General features: G+C 45.6%; 1 protein-coding gene across 3 annotated transcripts; it reads right to left on the reverse strand.

The window, feature by feature from the left end:
• Window positions 1–5,552: 5,552 nt before the first annotated feature.
• Window positions 5,553–24,992, reverse strand: LOC126527405 (uncharacterized). Of its 3 annotated transcripts, none has more exons than XM_072284482.1 (2): window positions 24,249–24,978; window positions 5,553–7,443 (listed from the first exon to the last, which is right to left on the reverse strand). In XM_072284482.1, the coding sequence occupies exons 1-2, from the start codon at window positions 24,540–24,542 to the stop codon at window positions 6,307–6,309; spliced, it is 1,431 nt and encodes a 476-aa protein (XP_072140583.1). In that variant the 5' UTR covers window positions 24,543–24,978; the 3' UTR covers window positions 5,553–6,306. The 3 variants fall into 3 exon arrangements, with proteins under 3 accessions (XP_072140583.1, XP_054924698.2, XP_050031183.3); XM_055068723.2 differs by lacking the exon at window positions 24,249–24,978 and adding an exon at window positions 8,475–9,153; XM_050175226.3 differs by lacking the exon at window positions 5,553–7,443 and adding an exon at window positions 21,209–23,140 and having other exon boundaries at window positions 24,249–24,992.
• Window positions 24,993–26,764: the final 1,772 nt, after the last annotated feature.

The raw sequence follows: 26,764 nt of genomic DNA on the forward strand, positions 1-26,764 counted from the left end.
ATACATCGTTAAGAAACGACAATGGGAGAAGCTGCAGCAACAGGAGGAGGCGGAGAAGAAACTACCAGAGCATCGCAGCCGGCGGGACGCTAGCAAGACGCGGGCCACGAGCAAGGAGCGCCGCCGGTCAGCATCCTTTCCGAGGCTACCACAGCAGGCCACCCCCACCCCGCCAAAGAAGCAAGGGACAACAACCATCAAAAAGGTAGGCTGGGAAGCGGGGAATTCCCATGACTCTGACATAGTGAGGGAGCTCAAAGAGCAAATGCAACAACAACACGAAATGATGAAACAGCAACAGGAACAATGGAAACTTTACCAGGAGCAAACAGTGGCTCAGATGCAGGAGCTCCGTAATCACGTTATCGAGTTGCAAAGGGAGAACACTGAGCTCAAGGCTCAACTCATTAGACAACCGGCAGCGCGTCAGGATGCCATGGCCGATACGTCGTCCGAATCAGAGCAAGAGGTATCTGCACCACCAAAGAAAAAGCGAGTTAAAAATACCGCTTCGGGCCTTGAAATCGCAGAGGGCAGGGCAGAAAAACTTGAGGTAGACATGCAGCAACTCAAAGAGGTAGTACAGCAGGCGGCCATAGCTACCCAGCGTAACGCGGAGAGGATAGACCAACTCTCAGCCCAGCTCAGCCAACTAGTCATCCCAATGGGAACTCGCCTTGATCAACTGGCAGAACAGCAAAACCAACTCTTTCTGCGGTTGAACCATGGCCAGACTCAACACTAGGGCAAACACAATATGGCAATGGAACTGTAGGGGCTTTATAAAAAAAAGAAACGTTCTCCAAGCCTACCTTGCGGGATGCGATGGTCCCGACATCATCGCGCTGCAAGAGTGTGGGAAAAACGCTAAACTCAGCGGATACAAAACATACCCAGGCCAGTCGCCAAACACTCAGACTTCTACCCTGGTGAAGAGAAATATCACCGTCATACAGCATGAGGTAGGATGCACGCAGATTGACTATGTGTTAACGGAGATTCTACCGCAGAGGCGGAAAGAACGCAGCCTGCTAGTCATAAACGTCTACAGCTCTCCTAAACTAAGGAAAGGCTGTGGCTTCAGGGAGCTCTTTGCCAAAGCGCAAGCATTAGCACGGGGTAAGCAGCGTCTCGTAATAGTAGGGGATTTTAATGCTCCCCACCAAGCATGGGGCTACCACTACTCCCAGATAAAGGGAAGGGAATTATGGGACGCTATGATGAAATGCAATTTAACACTCCTCAACGATCCACTCGCACCGACAAGGCAGGGGAACAGCGTGTCATTCGACACCTCCCCCGACCTGGCCATGGTCGGAGCGGACGTTGAGGCTACTTGGCACAACACGAGAGAGAACCTGGGCAGTGACCACAGAATCATAGAGATCGTTGTCCAAAACGGAGTAAACATCAAACGGGAGAGAAAAATCCTAAAATCTATCAACTGGCAGTCCTTCCGAACCAATGGAGCGGATTGTGGGGCGATCACCGACATAGTTGAATGGACCAAAGGCATTAAGCGGGCGTGCAAAGAGGCTGAGGAGGAAGTAGAATTAGATGAGGAACAAAACTGGGTTGATAGCCACATGAGACAGCTGTGGCGGAAAAAAAACGAAGCAGAAACCGAGCTAGCCCAAAAAAGGGGCAACCGTAACCTGAGAAGAAGAATAGCAGCTCTCAACAAGGAAATTGAGAGCCATGCCCAAACCCTAAATAGACAACACTGGAACGACATCTGCGATAGACTAGACGGTCAATTAAGCTCCGTCACCACCTGGAAACTATTGAGACACCTCTTAGACCCAGACAACACCAAAGCTGAGACCAGGAGACAAATGCAACGACTAACCCACAATTTCCAGGGGTCGGAGGAGGATATGATAAACCAGATCAAAGACAGGTACATAGGAGAAACAAACACCGAAACATTGCCCGACTACAGTGGCGAAAACAACGAAGAGCTGGACCAACCAATCACCTTAAGAGAGGTCCAAGCTGCCTTAAACAGGCTCAGCGGAAAAACCGCGGCTGGCCCAGATGGGGTCACCAATAAGATGCTTCGAAACCTCGATGACCACTCCCTCCAGCAACTGACAGCATTCTTTCAAAAGTGTTGGGAACGGGGGGAGATACCCGGGGAGTGGAAGACAGCAAATCTAGTCCTCATCCCCAAATCAGGAAAGGAACTCAAACTTGAGAACCTTAGGCCAATCTCGTTAACCTCCTGTGTAGCCAAGCTCATGGAACACGTCATACAGACTAGGCTCAACGATTACTTGGAAAGTAAGGAACTCTACCCAGACAGCATGATTGGTTTCAGACAACAACTGTCCACAACTGACGTCATGCTACAACTCAAAGAACAAGTATTGGAACGGAAGACTAGCGACTCGAGAGTCATAGTCGGACTGGACGTCAGCAAAGCATTTGACAACGTCAAACACAGAGCGATCCTGTCACACCTCAGTCACCTAAATGTTGGAAGCAAGCTATACAACTATATCAAAAGCTTCCTCACGGACCGAACGGTGAACATAGAAATCGGGGGCACAATAAGAAAAAACATTAAGCTAGGCAACAAGGGAACACCGCAGGGATCAGTGCTCTCCCCTACCTTGTTCAATATTGCAATGATCGGGCTGCCAGCACGACTCAGAAAGATAGAAGGCCTCTGCCACACACTCTATGCTGACGACCTCACCCTTTGGGTCGACAGAGGGGGGAGCGATGGCCAAATAGAAGGCACCCTACAAAGGGCAATATGGGAAACGGAATGCTATCTGAGACCCCTAGGGCTAAAATGCTCGCCGGAAAAATCGGAGATGCTCATCATGGGCAAGCAGCAGGTCAATATCCAGCTCCTGGTCAACAACACCCCGGTACCAAGGGTGGACAAGATCAGGATACTGGGTATGTGGATACAACAAAATGGGAAAAACACCGAAACAATTAACCGACTAGCCGCCACGACCAACCAAACATGCAGGCTTCTCAGGAGGATAGCAAACAAAAACGCGGGGATGAAAGAGGCAAACCTACTTCGGCTCGTTCATTCTTTCATCATTAGCAGAATCACCTACGCTATCCCGTACTTAAAAACAACTAAAGCAGAGAGAGACAAGGTAGACATTCTCATCAGGAAAGGTGTCAAAACAGCACTAGGTTTACCAGCATGCACATCAACCGAGATGATTCTGAACCTAGGAGTGTCGAACACCCTAGAGGAAATGTGCGAGGCGAAACTCACGGCACAATATATCAGACTAACTGGCAGCAAAACGGGCCGATCCATCCTCAGAAACCTGGGCTATCAAAACCCAGAATCACGTGATAGGATAACCGTCATCCCCAAAGAAATTGCTAACAAGTTAAGAATAACCCCTATCCCAAGAAACATGCACCCCATACACAACAAGGAACGCAGGAGAAGCAGGGTCCAAAGACTCCAAGGCTCCCTCCTCCAAACACAAGGGGTAGTGTACACCGATGCGGCAGAATACCCAGAGGGGCATTATGCTGCAGTAGTAGTGAGCGACAAAGGCGCGCTAGTCTCTAGCTGTAGCGTACGACACTCTTCACCAGATGAGGCAGAGATGGCGGCGATTGCCCTGGCAATCACACACCCATCAACTAGAATAGTCATCACCGATTCTAAAACTGCAATCAAAGCCTATGACAAAGGTAAGGTTTCCAAAGAGGCCGGCAAAATCCTGCAAGCAGGCAAGGAGAACGTACCTAACGACCTAATTAGGATAATATGGGCACCCGCTCATAGTGGACTCACAGGGAACGAGATCGCCAATGAGGTCGCCCGAGGACTCACACACCGGGCCCCAGCGCAGGCGGATTACTTCCTGTCCAAAAAGCGAGAGTTAACCACATACAGAGAAATTCTAGAACACTACAGAATGGGGAGGAGAACTCTGCCTCCCCCCCATAGATCTCTCACAAAGCAGGAAGAGGTAATATGGCGAAAACTGCAGACAGGTACCTTCCCAAACCCGTATATTCTGCACAAATGGCATCCTGAGGTGCACTCTCCAAAATGTAAAAACTGTGAAGGCACAGCAACGCTAAATCACATGCTTTGGGCTTGCCCAGCACTAAACGGCCTACATGGAAACAGAGAGTCATGGGAATCCTCGTTCCATAGCCAGGAAGAGCAAGCCCAAAAACAGGCCATCCGTCAAGCCCAGGCCGCCGCCGGAAGCCAACTGATTCCGGCCGACGTCTAGGGGGGAGGTAGACGGTGATAGGGAGAGCTGCGTCTCACCCGATCACCCATACTCTCTGACGGGTGTAAATAAAGTGCTATCTCTCTCTCTCTTGCGTATATCTCATTCTCATAGACGACGCCTTACATGCATGTTCCCTTTATCTTGTAATTCGTAATTTTTTTCTTTCTTTCTTGACGTTATACAGGCTCCACCTTGGATGTCATAGCTGAGCCTTTGTACAGGTGGGGTGGCGCAAGCTGGCGCAGTGGTGCTGCAACGCAGCCTTTGGGGCAGTAATCTCTGAGCACAGCTTGTGTTATGCACAAGAGCGATGAAACACTGCAAATAACGCAAGTTGTACACTCGATAACAGGTTTAATACACATCCCCTTTCAAACTGCCGCCAGGCTGCTCTCAAATGCAGCTCTAACGGATCCCGCGTTTTGGCTGCGAGCAAGCTACAAGCCAGCAAACAGTGCCTTATTGCTTTCGATGGGTGGGAAAACTCAGTCACATGGCTTTCATGTACCACTTTCCAGATGGAAATGCTTATATAAAGGTTTGCCTTAGAGCTTTACCCGCATGACGCGACAGACTAAAACTGTGGTATCATTTTCAGTCTGCTCGAAGCTACACGTGGAATCTGAAAAGTGTTTTGAAAAAAGTGACACGGCTTATGTACCTCGGACACCGCCTAACGAGTCGCAAACTGTCGGTGTTAGCTTGTTTTTAAGTGTTTAACCACACACCCATGCTTATGATTAAAATTGGCTAAAACATTCTGATGCCTTTCAGGTGTTGCTGCTGCTACATTTTCATGGCATTTTTTTACTGTTTAGACCGCCGACATACCAGGGCGGCCCTTCGTGTGATGAGATAAAGGGAGAGAGTCTGGTTATAAAAATTGGTGGAATCATTTTGACAGTGGAGAAACGCTTAAGTGCCCGTGTGCAGTCATTTCTGTGGACTGTAGAAGCACGCAGCAGTAAAGTATTGATCCGCATGCCTCATATCTTCTGCCTCGTGGCCAAACTACAGTTCAGACAAAGCTCCGAAAAGTGGCGTAATTGCAATGATTCACCAACTAATGCTTTCAAAAATAAAACAAAATACTTCTGTAGTCCAAAGGTCGATAGATCACCGCGATAACTGAAAACAGTAAAATAAGATAAGACACCGCAAGTTTGACCAAGAACAAGTAAGAATAGCACCAAGATCAATTATAGGCCTTAGAAAGCAGCGACGATAAAAAGACCCATGTGGGGGTTTTTATCCGTTCATCACACTTTCAAGCAAGCTGTAAAAAATAAACTCATATTCTTCAGTCACCACCTCTTCTGTCGTAAACATCAGCTTTTATTTAGGCTCCCTTGGGTCTTCGGGTAGACGTCCCAGTAGAAACACGCGGATCACTCGCTCTGATGGAGGACGCAGTTTCGTCATCACTATCAATTCTATTCTGGTGTAAGCCGCATCTCAACTCAGATGCATCCAAACAAGAGATTTATTGTTCAAGACGTCATCAGCTCCAACGCCAATTATCTGAGCAATCGAGCGGCTGTAGCAGTACATGGTCTGATTGCGTGTGATATTAGAGTTTTTAATACACCGTTCATCGAAGGCGGAGTACAAATTGTTGGCCGAAAATACTGTTTAAAGTCACAAGCGAAGGCCTGCACATTCCGAACGTTAACTTTGCCCGAACATTTGAGATATAGGGAAACGCCGAGTACTGAAGTGCAGTATCCACCACGACCATCGCGTTGCAATTCATCGCATTAACAGCCGCACGGCATTAATAGAGAGGAATGTATCAAGGTGGGCACCATATTATCAGAAAGGTGTCGAGGAGCACAATACTAAGGAACAACAGCTGCATAAGCACAATAAAAGACGAAATTAACAGCCAGTAATCTATAGAAAGGACAGGTTGACAGTTACAAAGCATAGCAATATTAAGACAAGAAATTTCGCAGAGCCAATTTCATTTAGGAGAAAAGTCCTCAAAAGTTCGCTAATGTCACGTCACACACATGGGAACTGGCAAGGACGATCCAGCAGTGTAGTACACATTCTGTGAGGATGAACTTTAGGGTTCCCCTTTCACGCCACCTTCCATTTCTTTATTGCTGAGCAAGATTTGGAACGTTATCTTTCCGTCTCGGAGGAAATTGTCATTGTTGAGGAAGGCATTATATACATGGAATTCGAGGTGGAAGTGTTGCAATGAGTCATCATAACGTTCGCACAAACAAGACATGGCACGGGAATTAAGCGAACGATGCTTACGCATTGCATTATCCCACACGTTAACGTGCCAAAAAGGCGGCCAACACCTAGAGTCCACCAGCAACCCGTTAAACTCGATCTCCACACTGAGAACAGGTGCATAGACACCGAAGCCCTTCAAAACGGCAACCGTAAAGTACGTGTCTCTCATGTGCCACACCCTAATTTCAGCGAACTTTTTCCTCGATCCCTGCCACTGAATGATTTCGTAACAGTTTTCCAGGGTGAGTACATAATCCACACTCCCAATTTCTCTAATCCGTGTGGCTGTCGCTGACAGCACACTGGTTAAATGCCGAACGTCAACGCACAAAGTCTCACAATGAGCAATTACGCGGCTGGAAGCAGACTTCGGGTAAGTTTGCCGCCAGTGTTCCAGGGCGGCCATGCGTTCCAACTTTCGAAGTATCAGCGCCATTTCCGAGCGCAACGTCAGCGACGACGACGCGCTGGCTTCCTCCGCCGGATTTCGCTCAGAGGTCAGTTCGTGCGACACTATCGATGACATCGTGGTGGCTATTTCAGCCATGTCGCCCGTTAAATTGCACTCGGATGCTGCGATCTCGCGAGTGATCCCAGTGAATCTGCTTTCCTGGCTTGTTGCTTGTTCCGGAAGCTCATTCAACTGACTCTGCATGACTGGCGGCAGCTGGCCGTGGATGAGATCCCCCGACATCGCCTTCGGGTTTTTCATATCAGCGTTCACGTCTTCAAGGGGCAGTGCTGTAGGTTCCGAGGACGGGCACTCTGTGATCGCGGAAGGAACATGGGCAGTGCATGCAGCCGCGTAATGCGTTGGCAGGTCTCTATGCTGGACTCCCTCGCCGCATCGAAAACATTCCACGGTGTGAAATGTGCATTCGTTCTCGTAGTGTTCCAGCATACGGTCTATGGTTCCCGTGTACTCGCAGCCATGCTGTTCGTTCCAGCAGTACACCTTAATGAAAATGAAATACATAAGAACACATCAGAATTTCTTGTGGAACAAAATATTTTTACAAAAGGCGCGTTGCTTTACGTGAAGTTCGGTGCGAAGCAAGGTATACGCGAACTTCTATAGGGACGTAATGCTCTAGATCACCCAAGTAGTATCTGTCTCTCTGTAAACATTAAGAGGCAGCAAATATGAGCAGTAGGTTACGGCGAATCACTTAATTGTGCATCTAAATAGCAATACAGATACTATAACACAAAAAGTGGGTTTGGTAAGCCGGAACAGTTCTTCAAGCTTCTAACTCATCTACGGCGCAAGCAGGATTGTTGTGCGGTGAAGACCGCCATCAGCTTCTCGCTAGCTAGCTTGCACGCAAAATAAATGCGCTCGCCAGTACTGGCTAGATAGCTCTTACGGTCCGGTTTATAGGGCGAAATACGGTGGCTGGTAGCGGGTCAGGAATAATGCCGTAAAGTAAGAATTTGAAGGAAAAGTAATGTCGGGACCAACGCTATTGTTTAGCAGAATCACTAGTGATATTCTCTTTGCCATGTACCCAACTTTCGTTTCTGATGTTTCAGTGCGAAGTTCAAGAGAAGGAAGAATACCTTTTAAAGAGAAAGTGGTCATTGATCACTTCATGAAATGGACCTATTTCGCAATCTTGCTTCAAATGTCGCGTCGAAGCAAGAATGCTGAAACGTTCGTGTGAGATGAGACATATCAATTTACTGCCTTTTGAATTTTCCTTTCTTCATCTATCACACTATAAAAGTGAAGAATTAGGGTCCAACACAATATTTCCCATGAGGCTACATTGAGCTAGTGTTGTTGTGCGTGTGTTTTGATCGGCATAGAAAAGAAAATTTAGCCAGGATAAATTTTTAGATAAAAGGTTGCTAGTAGTAAATCGGGCACTCTTCTCGTTACGCATGCAGATAGCAAGTAGCGCAACAAATGCTAATGTCGAAGACCCCTCCTCCCGCCGCCCCCTGCCAAAAAAGAACATCAAAAATTGTTTTCTTCCTGCTCACCTTCAACGTATTTGCTGTCCTTGCAGATAATTCAGAACCGACGCACTCAGCCTCTTCGAATTTCACTTCATCCAGTGGACACTGTCCAACGTCGCCTTCGAGACTGGCGACCTGGCAAGATTGGCACAAAGCGTGACCGCAGGGCAACAACACCATCCGGTTTGGAATCATGCGGCAGAGGCCGCACACATGTGAATTCGGCACCTCGTCGGCGAACCGCGTCGGTCGCCAGTTGACGCCGGCGACGACGTGGTCGCGAAAACGGTGCACCCGTCCCTGTCCGTTATCCGGCATGGTGGTGTCTTCAGGCACGAATCCTATGCTCGAACACGAGAGCAGTGCCGTTTTCAATCGAGCTTATCGCTACTGTGTGGTCTCACGCAGTTTGGCCGGAGCAGCAACAAGGAAAGATCAAATGAGTCCTGCACCCAATGTCGCGTACAATGCCGAGTACTTATCTCATACCTGACCTTTGCAACGCGGCGAGGAACAAGTGCTTCGTTATCGTCGCCGGCAGTAGTTGCTTCTATATACCGCGGATTCCGCCGCAGCGGTTGCATAAAGATTGTGCTCGTTTTTCTGCTATCACTTACGTCCATCCCGATATTCCCTATGGCGAAGCAACTGAGACACGACGAGAAAATGAGTGACTTCTTATCGTCAGCGAGCATATTGCACGTCGTAAAGAAAGCTTCTCCATGGAAAATGATATCAGGCAAAGGCGGAAACAAACATACGAATAGCATATTTAGAGAGAGAGAGAATGAAGAGGAAAGGCAGGGAGGTTAACCAGATATGAGTCTCCGGTTTGCTACCCGACACTGAGGTGGGGGATAGGGGTTAGAAAGATGACAGAGAGGAAAACGCAAAAAAAATAGGGGTAAAGACACACGCACACACGGAGGCACACACACAAAAGGCGTTCCAGTTAAAGTCGTTCACACAGGCCGGTAGATCATAAAAAGCGCAATAGCGCTTGTACGTCCTTCTTCTGTGATGGTAGATCCTTTCGATGTTGTAGAATTCTTTTTTCGGATAGCGGTTGGTCGTCCAGTTGGTCAAGCTCGTGGCGAAGGCATGCCCTCTGTGTACTGTACTGCGGGCAGGCAAGCAAAATATGGCCAATTGATTCTTCATGGCCGCAGTGGTCACAGGTTGGGCTGTCGGTCATCCCTATGCGGAATGCATAAGCTTTAGTAAAGGCTACGCCCAACCAAAGTCGATATAAAAGCGTGGCGTCTCTACGGCGAAGCTGTGATGGCGCTCGAAGACTTAGTGCGGGATCAAGTGAGTACAGTCGCGTGTTCCTTAAATATGGCTCATTCCATTGCGACGCGGTGCACTGCCGAGCAAGTAGGCGGAGCTTCCGTGCCGCGTCAGTTCTAGAAAGAGGAATTGGGACGTGGCGCTCCTCAGTATGGGCTGAGCGGGCAGCGTGATCCGCCCGTTCATTGCCGATAATCCCGCAGTGACTTGGAAGCCACTGGAAGGTTATTTCATGGCCTGCATCACTTATATGGTGTAACGTCTTTGTAATATGGAATATTAGTTGTTCGTGCGGTCCGCGTCGTAAAGGTGACAGTAGAGACGGCAGTGCCGCCTTCGAATCACAGAATATTGTCCACTTGTGTGGTGGTTCCTCACCAATGTGACGAAGGGCAGTAAAGAGCGCTGCGAGCTCTGCTGCCGTCGACGTTGTCGCGTGGATCGTCTCAAATTTGATTGTTGTAGCTTTCACTGGTATGACGATTGCCGCCGCGGAGCTGCTTGGAAGGACAGATCCATCAGTGTAAATATGCGTAGAATCACGGTAGTTTTCGTACAAATGCAGTAGCGTGAGCTATCTAAGGGCTGGCGATGACAGATCAGCTTTTTTCGAGATACCAGGTATTGTGAGGTTGATTTTAGGCTGAGCGAGGTACCATGGGGGAATCGAAGGTCTCGCAGCCGGAGTGAAACAAATGAACAATGCAGATGCCTTTATCTTAGAACACAACGAAATTTAGAAGTTTAGGCCGACGGGCAAATCATTGACCGCAATATCAAGGTTTAGTGTAGCGCTTCAACTCCTCGGCTGATGTTCTTACTGCATGTGGTTACGATATATTGTTGCGACGCATCACGCAACGACGATCCAGCTGTGTAGAGGAAACAGCGCCCTGACAGCTGCCAGGCGTCTCACAACGCACGCGGGATGAAGAGCACAGCCACGTGGCGTCGTAGACGTCGAACCTCGATTGCGCACGAGATGAGACCGACGATAAACCATCAATGTTAGTCAGCGCCGTGTTATTATTATCAGCCAGCGTCCATTATTTGTAATATCTATAATACATAATCTATAATCTCAAAATGTTGTGAATAAGCCTAACGAGATATTTACAACATTGTGCATTCACATATAAAATTGATGTTGATAATACGAACTTTGGCAATGAGTGGGCGGGACGCTAACTTAATGTAAATGTAAGCTTGTGTTACCGCTTAACATTGTGTCGATATTGTCGATATTGAGTCACCAACATATCGATATTGAGTCCCCAACTCGCCCAAGCTTGCACCTTATCTTGTTTCTCAGCATTTATAACAGCGCGTCCTTGACAGCCATTCTTTTTGATGACATACATTAACACCAGACTCAGTCGCTGTGTTAGATCAGAAAAGTATGCATTACGCGAAGGAACTTAGCATCTCCATTCAAAAGCTTTGATTGCTCCAGTATCGCTCACCGTCTGCCTCTGTCCTTCCACGTATTGCAGGAATCTCTACTATTCCTTCCTCAATATACACACCAGCACCAAAGGAAATCATGCATATTCAAGGGCACATTTCTTAGTATCAGAAGACGATTGCAACGCTTCCAAGACAGCAGCTGAAGACCCCAACACAGTCGCAGTGCTTAATTGGCTGAGATGCCAGTATGTTGCAGCTGCCTAATGAGGGACTTACTGGATTACACATTAAAGATAAGGATGTTGGTGCGTGCCCAATTGTTTATGTAGCCACTTTATTATGGCACGCAACCATTAACATAATTTAGCTACCTTGAATCGCCTTGCTTCATAGAAGCACGAAAAAGCATCATACTTATTCGTCTGAAAACAATCCCATTCTGAGTAAATTATTTGCTGGCTAGTCTGTGTAGGTTCTCGTTTTCATTATTGGGGTACTTACAACTCGTCTTGTGTGTGTTGTTATCCATGTACGAAGTTTGTTGGCATCAAGCCATTAAACTCCGGCTATTCTCCATTATACGTACTGATGTCACACGACCACTTACGATCGATATGAAGCACGATCCGGATCGAAATTCTCGACCTCCATTGGCTCCCAAAGCTTGCGCAAAGGAACAAACCGCGACCGAGAAGATTCAATCCGTATCTGCATGTATTGCACTAACGCTGCAATACATGCAGCGTTAGTGGTCACACAGAAAAAATTAAGAGAAACAAAAATGAAATCATGGCCTCCGAGATTCGGCGGCGTGCGGCAGCGGTCTGGGAGGCTGGCGGGTTTAGCCGATTCCACTAGCTGCCCTGAGAGCCAATGTCGGCCGCAGGGGCCTACGTCAGTATCCACACTTTACGTTTACTACATTATACGGTTACTATATCCGTACTCTAGCAGTCTTTCCGCACTCTCAACAGCCAAGATGAAGGTCGCTGTTACGGTGCAAATGGAATTCAGCAGATAACTATCGTCCGATCTCACTGACTAGCATACCATGCAAAATGATAGAACACATCATACATTCGCAGCTAATTGAATTTTTGGAGAACAATTCTTTTTTTAATAATTCTCAACATGGATTTAGGAAAATGCTTTCGTGTGAGACCCAACTACTAACGTTTACTAATGATCTATTTAGAGCTACTGACCTCGGTTTCGATATAGACTGCATTTTTCTCGATTTCGCAAAGGCATTTGACTCAGTACCTCATGACTTACTCCTTTTCAAGCTTACTAAACCTAATATCGACACTAGTGTATTTAACTGGAATAAATGCTTTCTTTGAAACCGTGCTCAATATGTAACTGCTAACGATTATTCTTCTGCTCTTTCTTCTGTTACGTCCGGGGTACCACAGGGGTCTGTACTGGGCCCTTTGTTGTTTCTTGTATATATAAATGATCTTGCGGACAGTATTGTTTTTTCATCAATTAAGCTTTTTGCAGATGACTGCGTAATTTACAACAAAATAACAAATTTATCTGATTCACTAAATATCCAAAAAGATCTCGATCAATTATCTCTATGGTGTGACAAATGGCTTATGCACTTAAACTTTATAAATGTAAAACAATGAGAATAAGCCGGCGCCCTCACAGCACAAACCACAGTTATTACCTAAAAGGGGCCCCCTTGAATCCCGTTAACTCCTACAAATACATTGGCAATAATATTACTAACGACCTATCCTGGAACATGCACGTTGATTACGTTACCCGCAATGCTAACCGCACTCTTGGCTACTTGCGCCGTACCTTTTCCAAAGTACCATCTTCCTTAAAATTCATTCTTTATTAAACTTTAGTCTGTCCAAAACTAGAATATGCATCCAGCATCTGGGACCCCAGTCAATCCATAATAATCGCTTCCCTTGAATCTGTTCAAAATCGTGCAGCCCGGTTTATTTTATCAAATTATTCCTGCTGCGCTTCTGTATCCACTATGAAGAACATACTAAACCTGCCTGATCTGTCCTTACGTCGTAAATTTCTTCGTCTCTGCCTCTTTCACAATATCTATCATCAAAATGAAGTGTTAAAAAGCTATCTTTTTCTTTAACCGACACAAATTTCTTCGCGTGTGGACCATAAGTTCCAGGTTGGTGTGCCATTTTGCCGAACCAACTTATATAATTCTTCTTTCATTCTCAAAACCAGCGCAGAATGGAACCACCTTCCCGCATCCATCGCTTCCATTATCGACACTAAGTTCAGAAGTGCCATTGAAGATTACTTCTTTTGTTAACTTGAATTTTCATAAATTGTAATATTGCACACTTATATATGTATTAACCACTCCTTTCTGTAATGCCCTCGGGCTTTGAAAGTATTTGTAATAAGTAAATAAATAAATAATTAATTAACAATAAGGGTTTGGGCAATGTAAAGCTTGACGCTTAGAGCGCTTACAATCCCATCAAAATGCGGACCATTTTTACCACTTCCCGAGTGCGCTGGTAAATGTCCTTGAGCATGAACATCCTTTGACATTTGCGGCCACACCTTATACACAAATGTAGCTCATCACAGTACTCCGATGCGAGTGAACGCAACGTTGCTCGAGCACAACAACTTTGCGGGAAGCCCCCCCCCCCGCAATTTCCGCTCGCCTGAACACGGATAAAGGGCCTGATAAAGGCCCTGATACCGACCCTAATAGAGAGGCAAAGAATCTAGGTCCCTGTGCCGCAAACAAGTGACAGTGATGCGATAGCACTATCAAAGTCGACAGGCAGCTCCCGCACCTCTGAATGCACTGTTTCCAGGAACGGCCCGCGTTACAAATTGCCATTGCGAAAACACATACGTTGTACTGGTACGTACATTGCCAAGCAATGGTATGTTTCTGTTAGAAGTTTCAGGTAGTGGGTGGGCCCCTCAGTCCCGGGCTCCACTGCTCGCTGGACTCGATCGAGAAGCGCCCTCCGGATCCGTCGGTGTTCACTAGCAAGCCAAACCTCCCACTGACTGGGGCAAATTGCAATTTGGAAGCCGTAGTTTACACGTCCGCGCTACCTGGGCAACAGTTGGCCAAGAGAACACCAAGCAAGTAACTGTAATGAATTATGTACAATGTTTTTATCGAAGTGATAAAAGAGGGCAAATAGGATGTCGACTACTCCCTGGCCTTGAACTGGTGGGACAGTTACATATACAGTTTCGTGTGCCTTCTCTACGACCGTACATGGAAGAACGGAAGAACGGTGATATATGCGGCACAACGACGTTGAAAATGAGCCCCAGAATGCCTGAGAATGAGAACGTACGTGTCAACTCTACGCGGCGCGCATGTCACATCGAGTGTCATAACATCGCGTATCATAACGCGCCCTCGCGCGTTAGGGCGCGTTTATAGGTAAGTTTTCCACTGTAAGCTAGCGAGATAAGTACTACGAAAGAAAAAAGAAGTGTTGCGCGGCTCAATGATAGAGTAGCTGACTCCCGCGAACAGCTGCGCTGACGTGGCCTGGTTCCTGAGCTCCCGAACACTGGTTCTGGTAGTAGTTGGCGGTTTTCTTTTAATCTGTGTCTTTTAATTAATTGCTTTTGAACATTTGTTTCAATATCGGATAACCTTCCAGAGTAATTTCCTATTTCTTTCCAATGTCACTCTCATCGCCAGGCCAGGAGGCTTCCTCCTGGTAGGCTTCTGTTCCTAACTGTTCCTAACTGTTCCTAGCTTTTCTTACGCAATGGGACGAGCAGCGTAACTGTGGCTTTGGTTCCGAGTGATGGCGGAGTCATTCGCATGAAGAATCCTGAAGCAATTCAAACCGAACTCCGGATAGCCTCGGCCAATTTTCAACAAATCACCGAAGTTCGACAGTTTGGCCCAAGGGGCGTTCTTTGCTGCTCTTCAGACCAGGCTTGTGTTCAAGACTTACTGAAGTGCGATGTTTTCGCGACACATTCGGTGAGCAGTTTCCTTCCTCATCACCTTAGGCATGTACCAAAGGCATAGTCCTTGGTGTCAACATAAGTCTATGTCCGGCAGAAATTTCGGAAATGTTTTCAGCGGCAGGCGTGATTACTGTGTATCGTTGCAGCCGTGTCGTTGATAATAAGCGCAAACCCCCACACAAACAGTCATTGCTAATTTTCCTGGAATGAACCGCCCATCGGAAATCAAGGCATGACCACTTATACACCAAGTTGTGCCTCTATCACTCGTGTCCTTCATTGCCTAAAGTGCTGGCGGTTCGGGCACTCCATAAAAGGCTGCAGGTCCAACACACGATGCCGAACTTGTGGAGAAGGCCATCAATCAAATGACTGTTCTTCGCGAAATGAGTCCTGCTGCCTTTGCAGTGGCCACCACCCCACAGATGAGCCTAATTGCCCTGCAAGGTCAAAATAAGCACAAATCCTTGAAATACTTTATAGATGTCGATGCCCTCGTCATGAGGCCATTGGAGAAATTCAGAGCAGGACTCAGGGCTATGCTGGTATAGCGGCCCGTCAAACACTGTGTATGGAAAACTCGATCTCTGAGGCTTTGGCAGCTTCCATAGAAAAGGCGCTGGAAAAAGCAATGGAGCGCATTATGACAAGTCTCACCGACTCCCATGTTCAGGTGCTGTCCTCACCACTAGCTCCACGGCTTCAACTAACTAATAAAGCCAATATTGAGGATCCGCTGTCGGGTCTACCACGGAGTACACCAAGTGAAATATTGACCGCGCAGCCATTCACAAATAACGATTCACCAAAGCCATCAACTTCTGAGAAAGTCGACGAAATCTGTCTCTCCGACACAGATTGGATGGAAAATCAAGATGTACATATGGACCCCCGATCTCTTAAACGAACAAGATCACCGACAGAGAAGAAACCTAGCTCTCCCACGAACTCCAAGGCAATAAAGTAGGTTAGAGAGATTCCGACTAAGAAAGACTTCTTAAAAGCGAGCGTTTTAGACCAAGCAGTCTCTGCTGCTCGGATTTATTCACCATAGGAACCTTAACATTAATTCAATGTAACTGTCGTTCCATACTTTCCACTGCAACAGATTTGTTATCTTATTTCTAAATATTCTCCAGACATTATTATTTTACAGGAAACTCGGCTTGTTGCTGGTCAGACTTTTCATCTAAAAAAGTTTCGATGTTTTCGGTTGGATCGCCTATCCCGAGGCGGTGGTTTAGTTTTGTTTGCCTCATCAAAAATCTGCCATGGAGCTACTATAACATAGCAGATAATGTTCCCAGACTTTAAATCTTAGCACTGGATATAATACTTCCTGGTTGCACACCATTTTCTATAATTAACAAGTACTTCCCCGCTGGTGTTGCAAGATATTCGTTTCCGAGCGGACACTTGTGGCAAACGCTTGTGGGATTGGGTCTTAACGAATTATTTCTCTTGCTTAAATTCGAGAGCACATACTTTCGTTCCGGGTCAGTGGCGATCTGCCCTAGACCTAACGTTCGCTACCTCGAGCATGTCTGTCACTTTCTGGAAGACTGTAGACTCCGGAACTAACAGTGATCACCTCCCTATAATTTTTGAACTGCTTACCCCGTTAACTAGTTTAGATGGTAATGTGCACATTTTTATTAATTACGAAAATTTTAAAAATGCGTTAAAGTCATCTTTACAAGCTCAGGAGGGCATGGAGAGGGATATTAAAGCAATGAGACTATGTTCAATTCTAAAACAGTCAACAAAAAAGCTCAGTATGTTGTGCAATCTACTAAGGGTGGATCATATTGTCACTGGTGGAATTCTGACTGCGAGCGAGATTTTAGACGTAAAAAAAGCTGCCTAGAAAGAACTTTTATACAACCAAAGTCCTGTTAAATAGGACTGATTAAACATATATAGCGACTAGATTTAAATGAACAGTCTCAAAAGCTAAGGAGGATTATGATGCGAAGCACTAGACATACCTTTCGAATTCTTGCAATAAAAAGGCCCTGTTTAAATTTCTTCGATCTCGTAAAGTTATACCGGCACCCGTGAATGTCTATTCTGTGGTTATATCAACAAAAGAAGTATCGGAATCACTTGAGAAAATTGCTCAAGGAGTTGCGCGACCATAATAATGGTCAACATTATTATGGTAACATAACAAATAATGTAGTCAACAAATAATGGAAACATAATGGCCTAACGGCAATTTTCTTTGAAACCTCGATTGGGAGATGACTTTGAAACAGTAACAGCGACAGAGCTTGAAGGCAGTATCAGTTCGTTACCGCCGTCAGCCCCAGGTCCAAATGGAATCCCAACAGGAATGCTAAAAGTTTTATTTGATTATGCGCCTCAGGACCTCCTAAACAAAATAAATTTCTCTCTCCAGAATGCATGGGTTCCAAGAGAGTGGAGATAGCTGAACTTATTCCACTATTAAAGAAAAAATCAGCTAGACTTGACTTGGACAACATAGGAACAATTTATCTTACTTCCAATGTCGTCAAATCATTAGAAAGGGTTCTTCACGGCTCTATAACAAGCTTTATGCAGGATGATACCCTTCTCAGTCCTTGCCAGATTGGATTTTGTCCCGGCCACTCCATATGGTGCGTCCATGTAGATTTAGAGAGCCGCATTAAACTTGCTCGCCGGAAACGAGAGTACGCAGCTTTGGTGACGCTAGATGTATCAAAAGCATACGACTCTGTAGAACGTTGTAGTCTATTCGATAAAATCCGGTGTACGAATTTCCCAAAATATATAAACACCTTGATCTATGAATTTATAAGAGATAGAGAGTTTTATTGTTACCAACACGGTATTTCGACGTACAAGCACAAGCAGACAATAGGCGTACCACAGGGTTCCGCTCTTTCCCTTATATTATTTAACACTTTGCTAAGCACAATTCCTTTGCTTCCGGAAGTACATGTTTATGTTTACGCGGACGATATCGCATTTTTTACGTCTACAAATAATATACATTCACTACAACAGTCGTTGCAGAATTACTTAGGAATGCTGGAGACATGGCTAGAGGGGATATGTATGTCGTTAAATATTAGGAAAAGTGCGGTATTAGTATTCCCATTAACTGCACAGGGGCATATATATTTACAATACCTGCAGGAAATCATTTGGCAAAGTCAAGTACCTTGGTGTCATTTACGATGGAAAACTCGCCTGGCGCAGTCACACTGAACATTTTAAAACAAAGGCATAACGAGCCGTAGCTATGCACCGCCGGTTTAGCCACCGTCGCTCTGCACTACGCAGGGATACCTTACTGATGATCTATAAAACGTATGTTCGGCCAATATTGGAATTCGGCCGTGTAATATCTTCCGGTGGCCCCGCCGACAAAATTAAACTTCTCATACTTTTAGAAATAGAAGCTCTGCGGTCATGCCTGGGCTACCTAGATTTGTTGCCAACGCTGTTTTACGTAAAGGAAGCTCATATACCCACCCTAGACTGGAGATTCTGCATACTTAAGGTTCAGACATTTAAAAAAAATATGACTATTTAAAGAGACCTAAACAATATGCATTTATCACTGAACTGTCTTAGTTTCTTGAAGCATCGTGGTCGAGATTCCACAGTCCTCAGATAATATTCCTACAAGCACAGTTACAAAAATTGTATGTGTCCATTCGCCAAGTTTACCATTCAAATGATTCCTTAACAGACCTCAAAACTGAGCTCGAGGACATATTTCCAAATCATGCTAAAGCATTAACAAGGCGACATTTAAATAATATCTTACACCAGCTAACCAGTGACATTGTAATAGCTATTGACGCTTCTGCGTGCAATGAGAAGGCAGGAGTGGGGATCTGCACTCAATCTCTTCAATGGTCTTACTCCCTTCGCATTCCCGACTTCACACCTATATTTCAGGCAGAATTGTTAGTGATTATATTAGCACTACGAAAACTCCCCCAAAATGACCCATTAGCTGTTATTCTGACCGACTCGCTATCTGTATGCACAGCACTAACTGCATCTTTAAATTAAGCAATTCAAAGAACATTTCGTTCGATGGTACCTCCGTACTTACGAAAAGTATGTTTGCTTTGGGTACCGGGACATCATGGGTTGCACTTGAATGAAATGGCTGATTCACTCGCACGAGCAACCTTGAACGGCCCTATCATATCTGTTTTGCCGATATCAGCTCATGTCACCACAGCTAGGTACAGAAATTTCGCTATTTCTCAAAACTCTGCAATATTCATGCTAACACCATCTTCTGAATTCCACCATCTTGTCTTCCCATGTAGCACTAATGCAATTGGAACTTTCTTTTGCGAAATTGAGATGTAGTATACCTCCTTTAGATTTTTACTTACACAGGTCTGGTCTCGCTATGTCCCCTCTGTGTTCTTTTTGCAGTGCACCTGAAACTATCGAACATTCTTTCCTCTCGTGTCACCGCTTTCTAAGACAAAGAAAACTGTTATAATACTCATTTACCAAACTTGGCCCATCGCTAACCTCGCCAAGCATTCTTTCTTTTGGGGCGACTTCACTGGGATCCAGACACAGGGATGCTTTCCTTGCCGTTTACAATTTTATTATAGAGACAAAAAGAGTACCTTGCTGAATTTCTAAAATTATCCATAATTTCTATTATTTCATTTCTTTACGTTGACCTATTTTATCAAAATTCTCAACATTATTTTCACTGCACTTCTAAAATACAGTTCTGTCGCCCCACGCTCCCCTATTCAAATCTAGTTGCTGTCTACTTCTAACCGTACGGAAAACCGCCTACTTCTTGGCCAATCTCCCATAGTGGGAACGCGCCATTATTGAGGACACAAGACAAGGTATGACTCCCGCGCATCGGGTCCGGGTTCGGTCCCGGCGGGAAATTGGTATTTTCTCTCTTATACCCGGCGATAGATGCTACGGACGGGACCGGCAGCGGTGGCGGACACCCTCGTCGACCGAAACGGCTATTGGAATGAGCCCATAAAAGCTTACGCTGTAGAAGGTAAATGTAAACCTAAGTTCTCGGAGAACCTTAGGTGCTAAAGCACCACATCTGAAAAACCAACCTTGAGCAGCCAGCTATGCACTTCAACATATAAACAAGGAGTAAATAAAAATTTTGCGCCACTGCAGCTAACTTTGTGAGAACATTCCCAGAATTTCACCCCTGCTCAACCAGCTGTGGATAAACAATTATTTAAATAAAACTGCGCTTTCAGCTTCCGCGGATGTGGATTAAGAGAGAAATTCAACATTTTACAGCGTGTGAAATGAATCAGAGCATGTGAAATATCTTCATTTTTTTTATTATAAATGGAGGCGGCATATACCTAGCTTCAAAAAAACATCGATTATAGCGCAAGTAAGGAAAAGTACGTGCATGCTGTTAACAGCCTTGTTGAGAAACCAACATTAATTCTTGAGTATGTGGAAAACAATTGAAAGAAATTAGTGAATTGTTATCGGTTGCCATAACTGTCAAGTTAGAACAACCGACACACAAACACACACGCACACACACACACGCAAGCACGCACACCTGTCACACGCACGCACACAACGCACGCGTTTTCCATTGTAGGAGGGTGTGAACGTGCCCCTCAAGTGTCGGAAAACTTGTTTGACATAATGGCTGCTCCTGCCACCGACGCCACTTGCTTTGCTTTGCTTTGCTTTCCTTGCTTGATTGCTTGTTTTGCTTGTTTGCTGCGGCTGCTTTTCATGGTGTTTCCTTGCCCTGTAGGCCACAAACTAATAATTTGGTTATCAAAATACACGGTATCATTTTAACAGTCGAAAAAGCTAAAATTCCTGTGTGCGCTCCTTTCTGTACCATGTAGAAGCAAGCGAGCGTTAAGAATTAATTCGTATGGCTGAAATTTTCCGCCTTGTAGCCGCACTACAGTTGGGACAAAGCCCGAAAAATTGGCGTTATTTCACTGATTCGCCAACTATTGCTTTCGAAGGTAAAAAAAAAACACAAACAAGTTTTCTGTAGTCTTTACGGCGAGGGGTAAGTGCAGTAACACGAAGCGGTAGAATAAAATTGGGCATCGCTTTTTTAACGCAGGACAAGCACGAAGGAACGAACACACGCTTCAGCATGTTTATCGGTTCATCGCACTCACAACCAGGATGGAAAAAAAACTCATGCTTTTGTCTTCAGTGTACAGTTGCTTTCTCGTAAACACCAGCAGTTCTTTAGGTGTTGTCGCGGCTTCGAGCAGACGTGTCCGTAAAATTGTGAAGATCACAAGCTCTCATATCAAGACGTAGGTTCGTCATCATCATCAACTCCATTCTGGTACAAGCAGCACATCAATCCAGAAGTATCAAAACAAGACATCGCGTGTTGAAGACGTTATCTCCACACAACAGCAATTATCTGACCTATCCAGGTGCTGTAAACGTACATGGTCTGATTTCGTGTGATCGATGGCGGAGTACAAATAGCTTGCCTAAACTTAGGTTTAACAACATTAGCGAAGATCTGAGTTGTCCTTGCGTTAACTTCGTCAGTGCATATCGGATACAGGGCAACAAGCAGTACTACAGCGTAGTATCAAACAGGAACGTTGCCTTGAAATCATTCGCTTAGGGAGACGCGCGGTAGTAATAGAGATAACACTCTCGAGGCGGACCCCAAAGGGATCGAAAGTGCAGGATAAATACAAAAGGAGCACACTAATAAGGAGCACAAACTGTAGGAGCACAACAACTAAGCAACAAGATGAACAGCCAGTAATGTATTAAAACAGTAGGTTGACGTACGATTACAAATCATAGAAAATTTCTAAGGAGGAAATTAAGCGGCGCTAATATTATTTAACAGAAAACACAACAAAAAATTCGGTAATCACGCGTCACGCACACGGAAAGTGGCAAGGAGCATTCAGCAGTACAGTACACATTCAGTGATGGAGATAATTAGGTGCTCCACTCACCCCACCACTCATTTCTCTATGTGTGAGCTCGATCTTGAACCTCATCTTTCCGTCTCGAAGAAAACCATCATTTTTCAGTGAATGAATGTCTTTCCTGAAGCCGAGGTGAAAGTGTACTAATGAGGTTTCATCATGCCCGCAGTCACAAGGCTCATTAAAGGAAGTCAACAAACGACTCCTAACGCCGACAATATCGCACACCTTCACGCGCCAAATAGGAGGCAGACACCTAGATTCCTCCAGTACCCCGCAAAACTTGATCTTCAGTATGAGATCAGAAGTATTGCAGTTCTTCCAGACCGCAAGCGTAAAGTAAGTGTCCCTCATGTGCCACATCGTAATCTGGGCAAACTTTGTCATGGGTCCCTCCCAGCGATCGAGTTCGTAACAGTTTTCCAGGGTCAGAACATAACCCAAGCTCCAAATTTCTTTAATCCGCGCGGGTGTCGTTGACAGAGCACTGGTAAAATGGCGAACGCCACTGTACGAAGGCTCACAATGAGCGATGACGCCTATGGAATCAGGCTGCGGCAAAGTTTGCCGTGAGCGTTCCAGAGCAATGACTGACAGATTGGTGAAGTGTTCCAACTTTCGAAGTATCAGCGCCTTTTCCGAGCGCAATGACAGCGACGATGACGTGCTGGCCTCCTCCGGCCTGTTTTCCAGCGGAATCTCACTTTCCAGAGTGTGCTCAGATGCTCCAAGCGCACGAGTAATCAGAGCGAATCTGGCTCCCTGGTTTCGGACTTGTTCTGTGAGCTCATTCAACTGACTCTGGATCACTGGCAGCAGCCGGTCATGGTTGGCATCCCCCAACAACGCCTTTAGGTCTTCAAGGGCAGCATTGACGTCTTCAAGGGTCAATGCTGTACGTTCCGAGGACGCGCACTCTCTGATCCCGCCAGAAACACGTGCAGTGCATCCGGCCACGTAGTGCGCTGGCAGTTCTCTGTGTTGGACTCCTTCGCCGCATCGCAAACACTCCACGGTGTGAAATGTGCACTCGTTCTCGTAGTGTTCCAGCATGCGGTCCATGGTGCCCGTGTACTCGCAGCCGTGCTCTTCGTTCCAGCAGTGTACCTTAATTGAAAATGAAATAAATAACAGACACACATCACCATTTTTGGACGAAAAAATATTTTTACTAAAGGTGCGTTGCTTCGCTCTCCCTACCATTTAAAACGTACCATTACGCGAAGTCCGGTGCGAACCAACGGACACGCGAAATTCTATAGCGAAGTAATCCTCCAGATCAACATAGCAGTATCTCTATTTGTCTAAACATTAACAGGCAGCAAACATGAAGAGTACGTTACGGTGAATCACTTAATTGGGCCCCTAAGCAAATATACAGATACTCCAACGCGAAAAACAAGTTTGGTAATCCAGAATCGACGAAAAAATATGCCATACTTCAACTGTTCTTCCAGCTTAAAACTCATCTACGGCGAAAGCAGCATTGTTGTGCGGTGAAGACCACCATCTGCTTCTAACTTGCTAGCTTACTCGCAAAATAATTGCGCTCACTCAGTATGGGTCAGATAGCTTTTATAGAGCTGTTGGTATAGGGGGAAACACGGTGGGTGGCAGCTGCTCAGGAATAATGTACTGAAGTATGAATTTGAAACAAAAGCAATGCTGGAAGCAAAGCTATTGTTGAGAAGAATCTCTACTGAATTTCCCTTTCCCATGTACCCGGCTTTCATTTCTGATGTGTTACTGCGTTTTGCGAGAGAAGGAAGAATAGTGTTTTAAGAGAAAGTGGCCATTGACCACGACATGAAATAGACCGATTTCGCAATCTCACTTCAAATGTCGCGTCGAAACGACAATGTCGAAACGCCAATGTGAGGTCGGACATATAAATTTATTGCCTTTTTTGCATTTTCCTTTCTTGATGTATCACACTAAAAAATGAAGAAATATTGAGGTCCAACACAATATTTCACATGAGGTTACATTGGGCTAGTGTCGTTCTGGTGCGTGAGTTTTAAGACATAGAAAGGAAAATTTGGCGAGGATAAATTAATACAATAAAGTTCGGCAATACTAAATCGCACACTCTTATCGTTAGTCATGCTGATAAGAAGTAGCGCAACAAACGCTATCGTTGAATTCCCCTGCTCACCCTCGCCCCTCCAAAAAAAAAAATAAAGAGAACATCAAAAATTGTTTTCTTCCTGCTCACCTTAAAAGTATTTGCTATCCTTGTAGGGAATTCATAACCGAGGCACTCCGCTTCCTCGAATTGCTCTTGATCCAATGGACACTGTCCAACGCCCCCTTCCAGACTGGCTGCGTGGCATGATTGGCACAGAGCGTGACCGCACGGCAACACCACCATCTGTTTTGGGATGATGCGGCAGAGGCCGCATGCACATGAACTGGGAACCGCGTCGACGAACCGCGTCGGTCGCCAGTTGACGCCGGCGACGACGTGGTCGCGAAAAAGGTGCACCCGTCTCCGTCCGTGATCCGGCATGGCGGTGCCTTCAGGCACGAATACTACGCTCGCACAAGAGCGGAGGGGCGTTTTCAACCGAGCCGATCGTTACTGAGTGGTCTCATACAGTTTGGCCAAAGCAGCAACAGAGACAGATAAAATAAGCCCACCACCCAACATCGCGTACAATGCGGAGCACTTATCGTACCTCGACCTTTGCAATGCGGTGAGGAACAAGTGCTTCGTAATCTTCGCCGACAGCTTTTCTATGCATCTACTGCGGATTGCGCAGCACAGGGTGCAAGACCTTTTTCATCCGCGATGTGGCAGCAGTGCGTTCATGACCCCAAAGAACTTCCGGTCAGCCATTTTCGAGAGTCCAATTAGCCAAGAAAGAAGATGTAGTTTGCCGCATAGTATATTGTGGGCACATATTTTTGATGTTTTCAGATATAAAGAACGTACTCCATGCGTCGAACTCCTGTACGGGCTTCTTTTTTTTGCACTTCTCAATATAATTCACTCCTACTTCCGAACAAACCTGGTGCCAGCTGGAGGGTCCTGTAAGTTTATAGACTATTGTAACTTTTGTTGTTCCTGAGGTCTTAACCGGAAGTCTTCTGGGAACTCTGTTTATAAGCATGAAAAGGGTAATTTACCGCCATCCCGCTATTCCACGTGGCTAAGCAATTGAGACACGGCGAGAAAAAGACTGATTTCTTAGCGTTAGCTAGCACATGGCACGTCGTAAAGAAAGCTTCTACATGAAAACTGATATCATAGAATAGCAAAAGCAAACTTGCAAATAGCATATTTAAACAAGAAAAGCCGATATTTTTTCCTAGAACAAAACGAAATTTAGGAGTTTAGCCCGATGGGCGAATCATTGATCGCAATAGCAATGTTGAGCGTAGCGCTTCAACTCCTCTGACGGTGTTCCTACTGTGCGTGGTTACGATGTATTGTCGCGACGAAAAACGGAAGGAGGCTCAGGCTGTGCAGAGGGAACAGCGCCATGACTGCTGCCAGGCGTCTCACAACGCACGCGCGTTGGAGAGCACAGCCAGGTGGCGTCGTAGGCGTCGAACCTCGATTGCGCACAAGATGAGACCGACGATCAACGTTAGTCAGCGCCGTGCTATTATTATCAGCTATCGTCCATTAAGTCTAATATATATAATATATAATATATAATCTCAAAACAGTGAAAGAAAGGCTGGCGAGATATGTACAAGATTCTGCATTTACCTATAAAATTGATGTTCATAGTACGAATGGTCGCTATCTGTGGACGGGACGCTAATTTAATGTAAACGCAACCTTTTCTTACTACCTAACATAATGACCTCGCGTAATTTTAACAGCTGCTGCGTTACGTTATGTAAGCGCCATACGTTGATGCCACGTGCATGTGTTGAAGCAATAGACGGAAACTTATTAGGTTGACTCCTTTTCCTGGGCGAAACTGAACCATCATCCCAGCTGGACATATCACAACATCCATACCCGGGCCTACTTTCCACATACTCAATAACCAAGATGACAACGGCGTGTTACTGTGCAAGTGGAATTACATGCAGGCCTATATTCAATGTAACGCTTGACGTTAAACGCACCTGCCATGTCAGGAATATTTGCACCATTTCATGAATGCTTTGGTAAATGCCCTGCAGTATAAACGTACTCTGACAGTTGCGTCCCCAAGTCATGTATAAGTGTCACTGACGACAGCACTCAGATGCGAGCGAATGCCAGCTTGCTCGAACCCAACAGCTGCGTGAAATAGCGTCTTGAGTGTTAACAAAACTTGGGAAAAGATAGTCTAGGAACTGCGCAAAAAGTGATAGACATAAAATACTTTTAGTGCTGCATGCACCTAAGTGCAGCAATGCCACAGAACATATTTCAATTTTTAAAGTATACACGCAAACAAATTACCGTACAAATACGCCTATTACACTCACGAAGCTTTATAGACTACAACAAAGGTAAGGTAAGTATACACCGAATCATTTCGCTATCCGTTACCAGTGACAGTGTTCGAAGATCTGCGTTGTTTAAGCTGACAGGGTTAATGATTTTTGCTGGAAGCGTTCGCTAAAATACTATGTTTATACTTTCCGGACTCTTGTAAAGCTTGCATCAGTACTAAATTTTTGTTGCAGTACAAATACACGCGTCGCCTGCACTCGAACGGAGCGGCTCATTTTTTACTCACAGAGGGCGTCAGGCAGAACTTGCGACCACGCTACATATAGCAT

The sequence above is a fragment of the Dermacentor andersoni genome, chromosome 9 (genome assembly GCF_023375885.2).
Source record: "Dermacentor andersoni chromosome 9, qqDerAnde1_hic_scaffold, whole genome shotgun sequence".
Classification (NCBI taxonomy): domain Eukaryota; kingdom Metazoa; phylum Arthropoda; class Arachnida; order Ixodida; family Ixodidae; genus Dermacentor; species Dermacentor andersoni.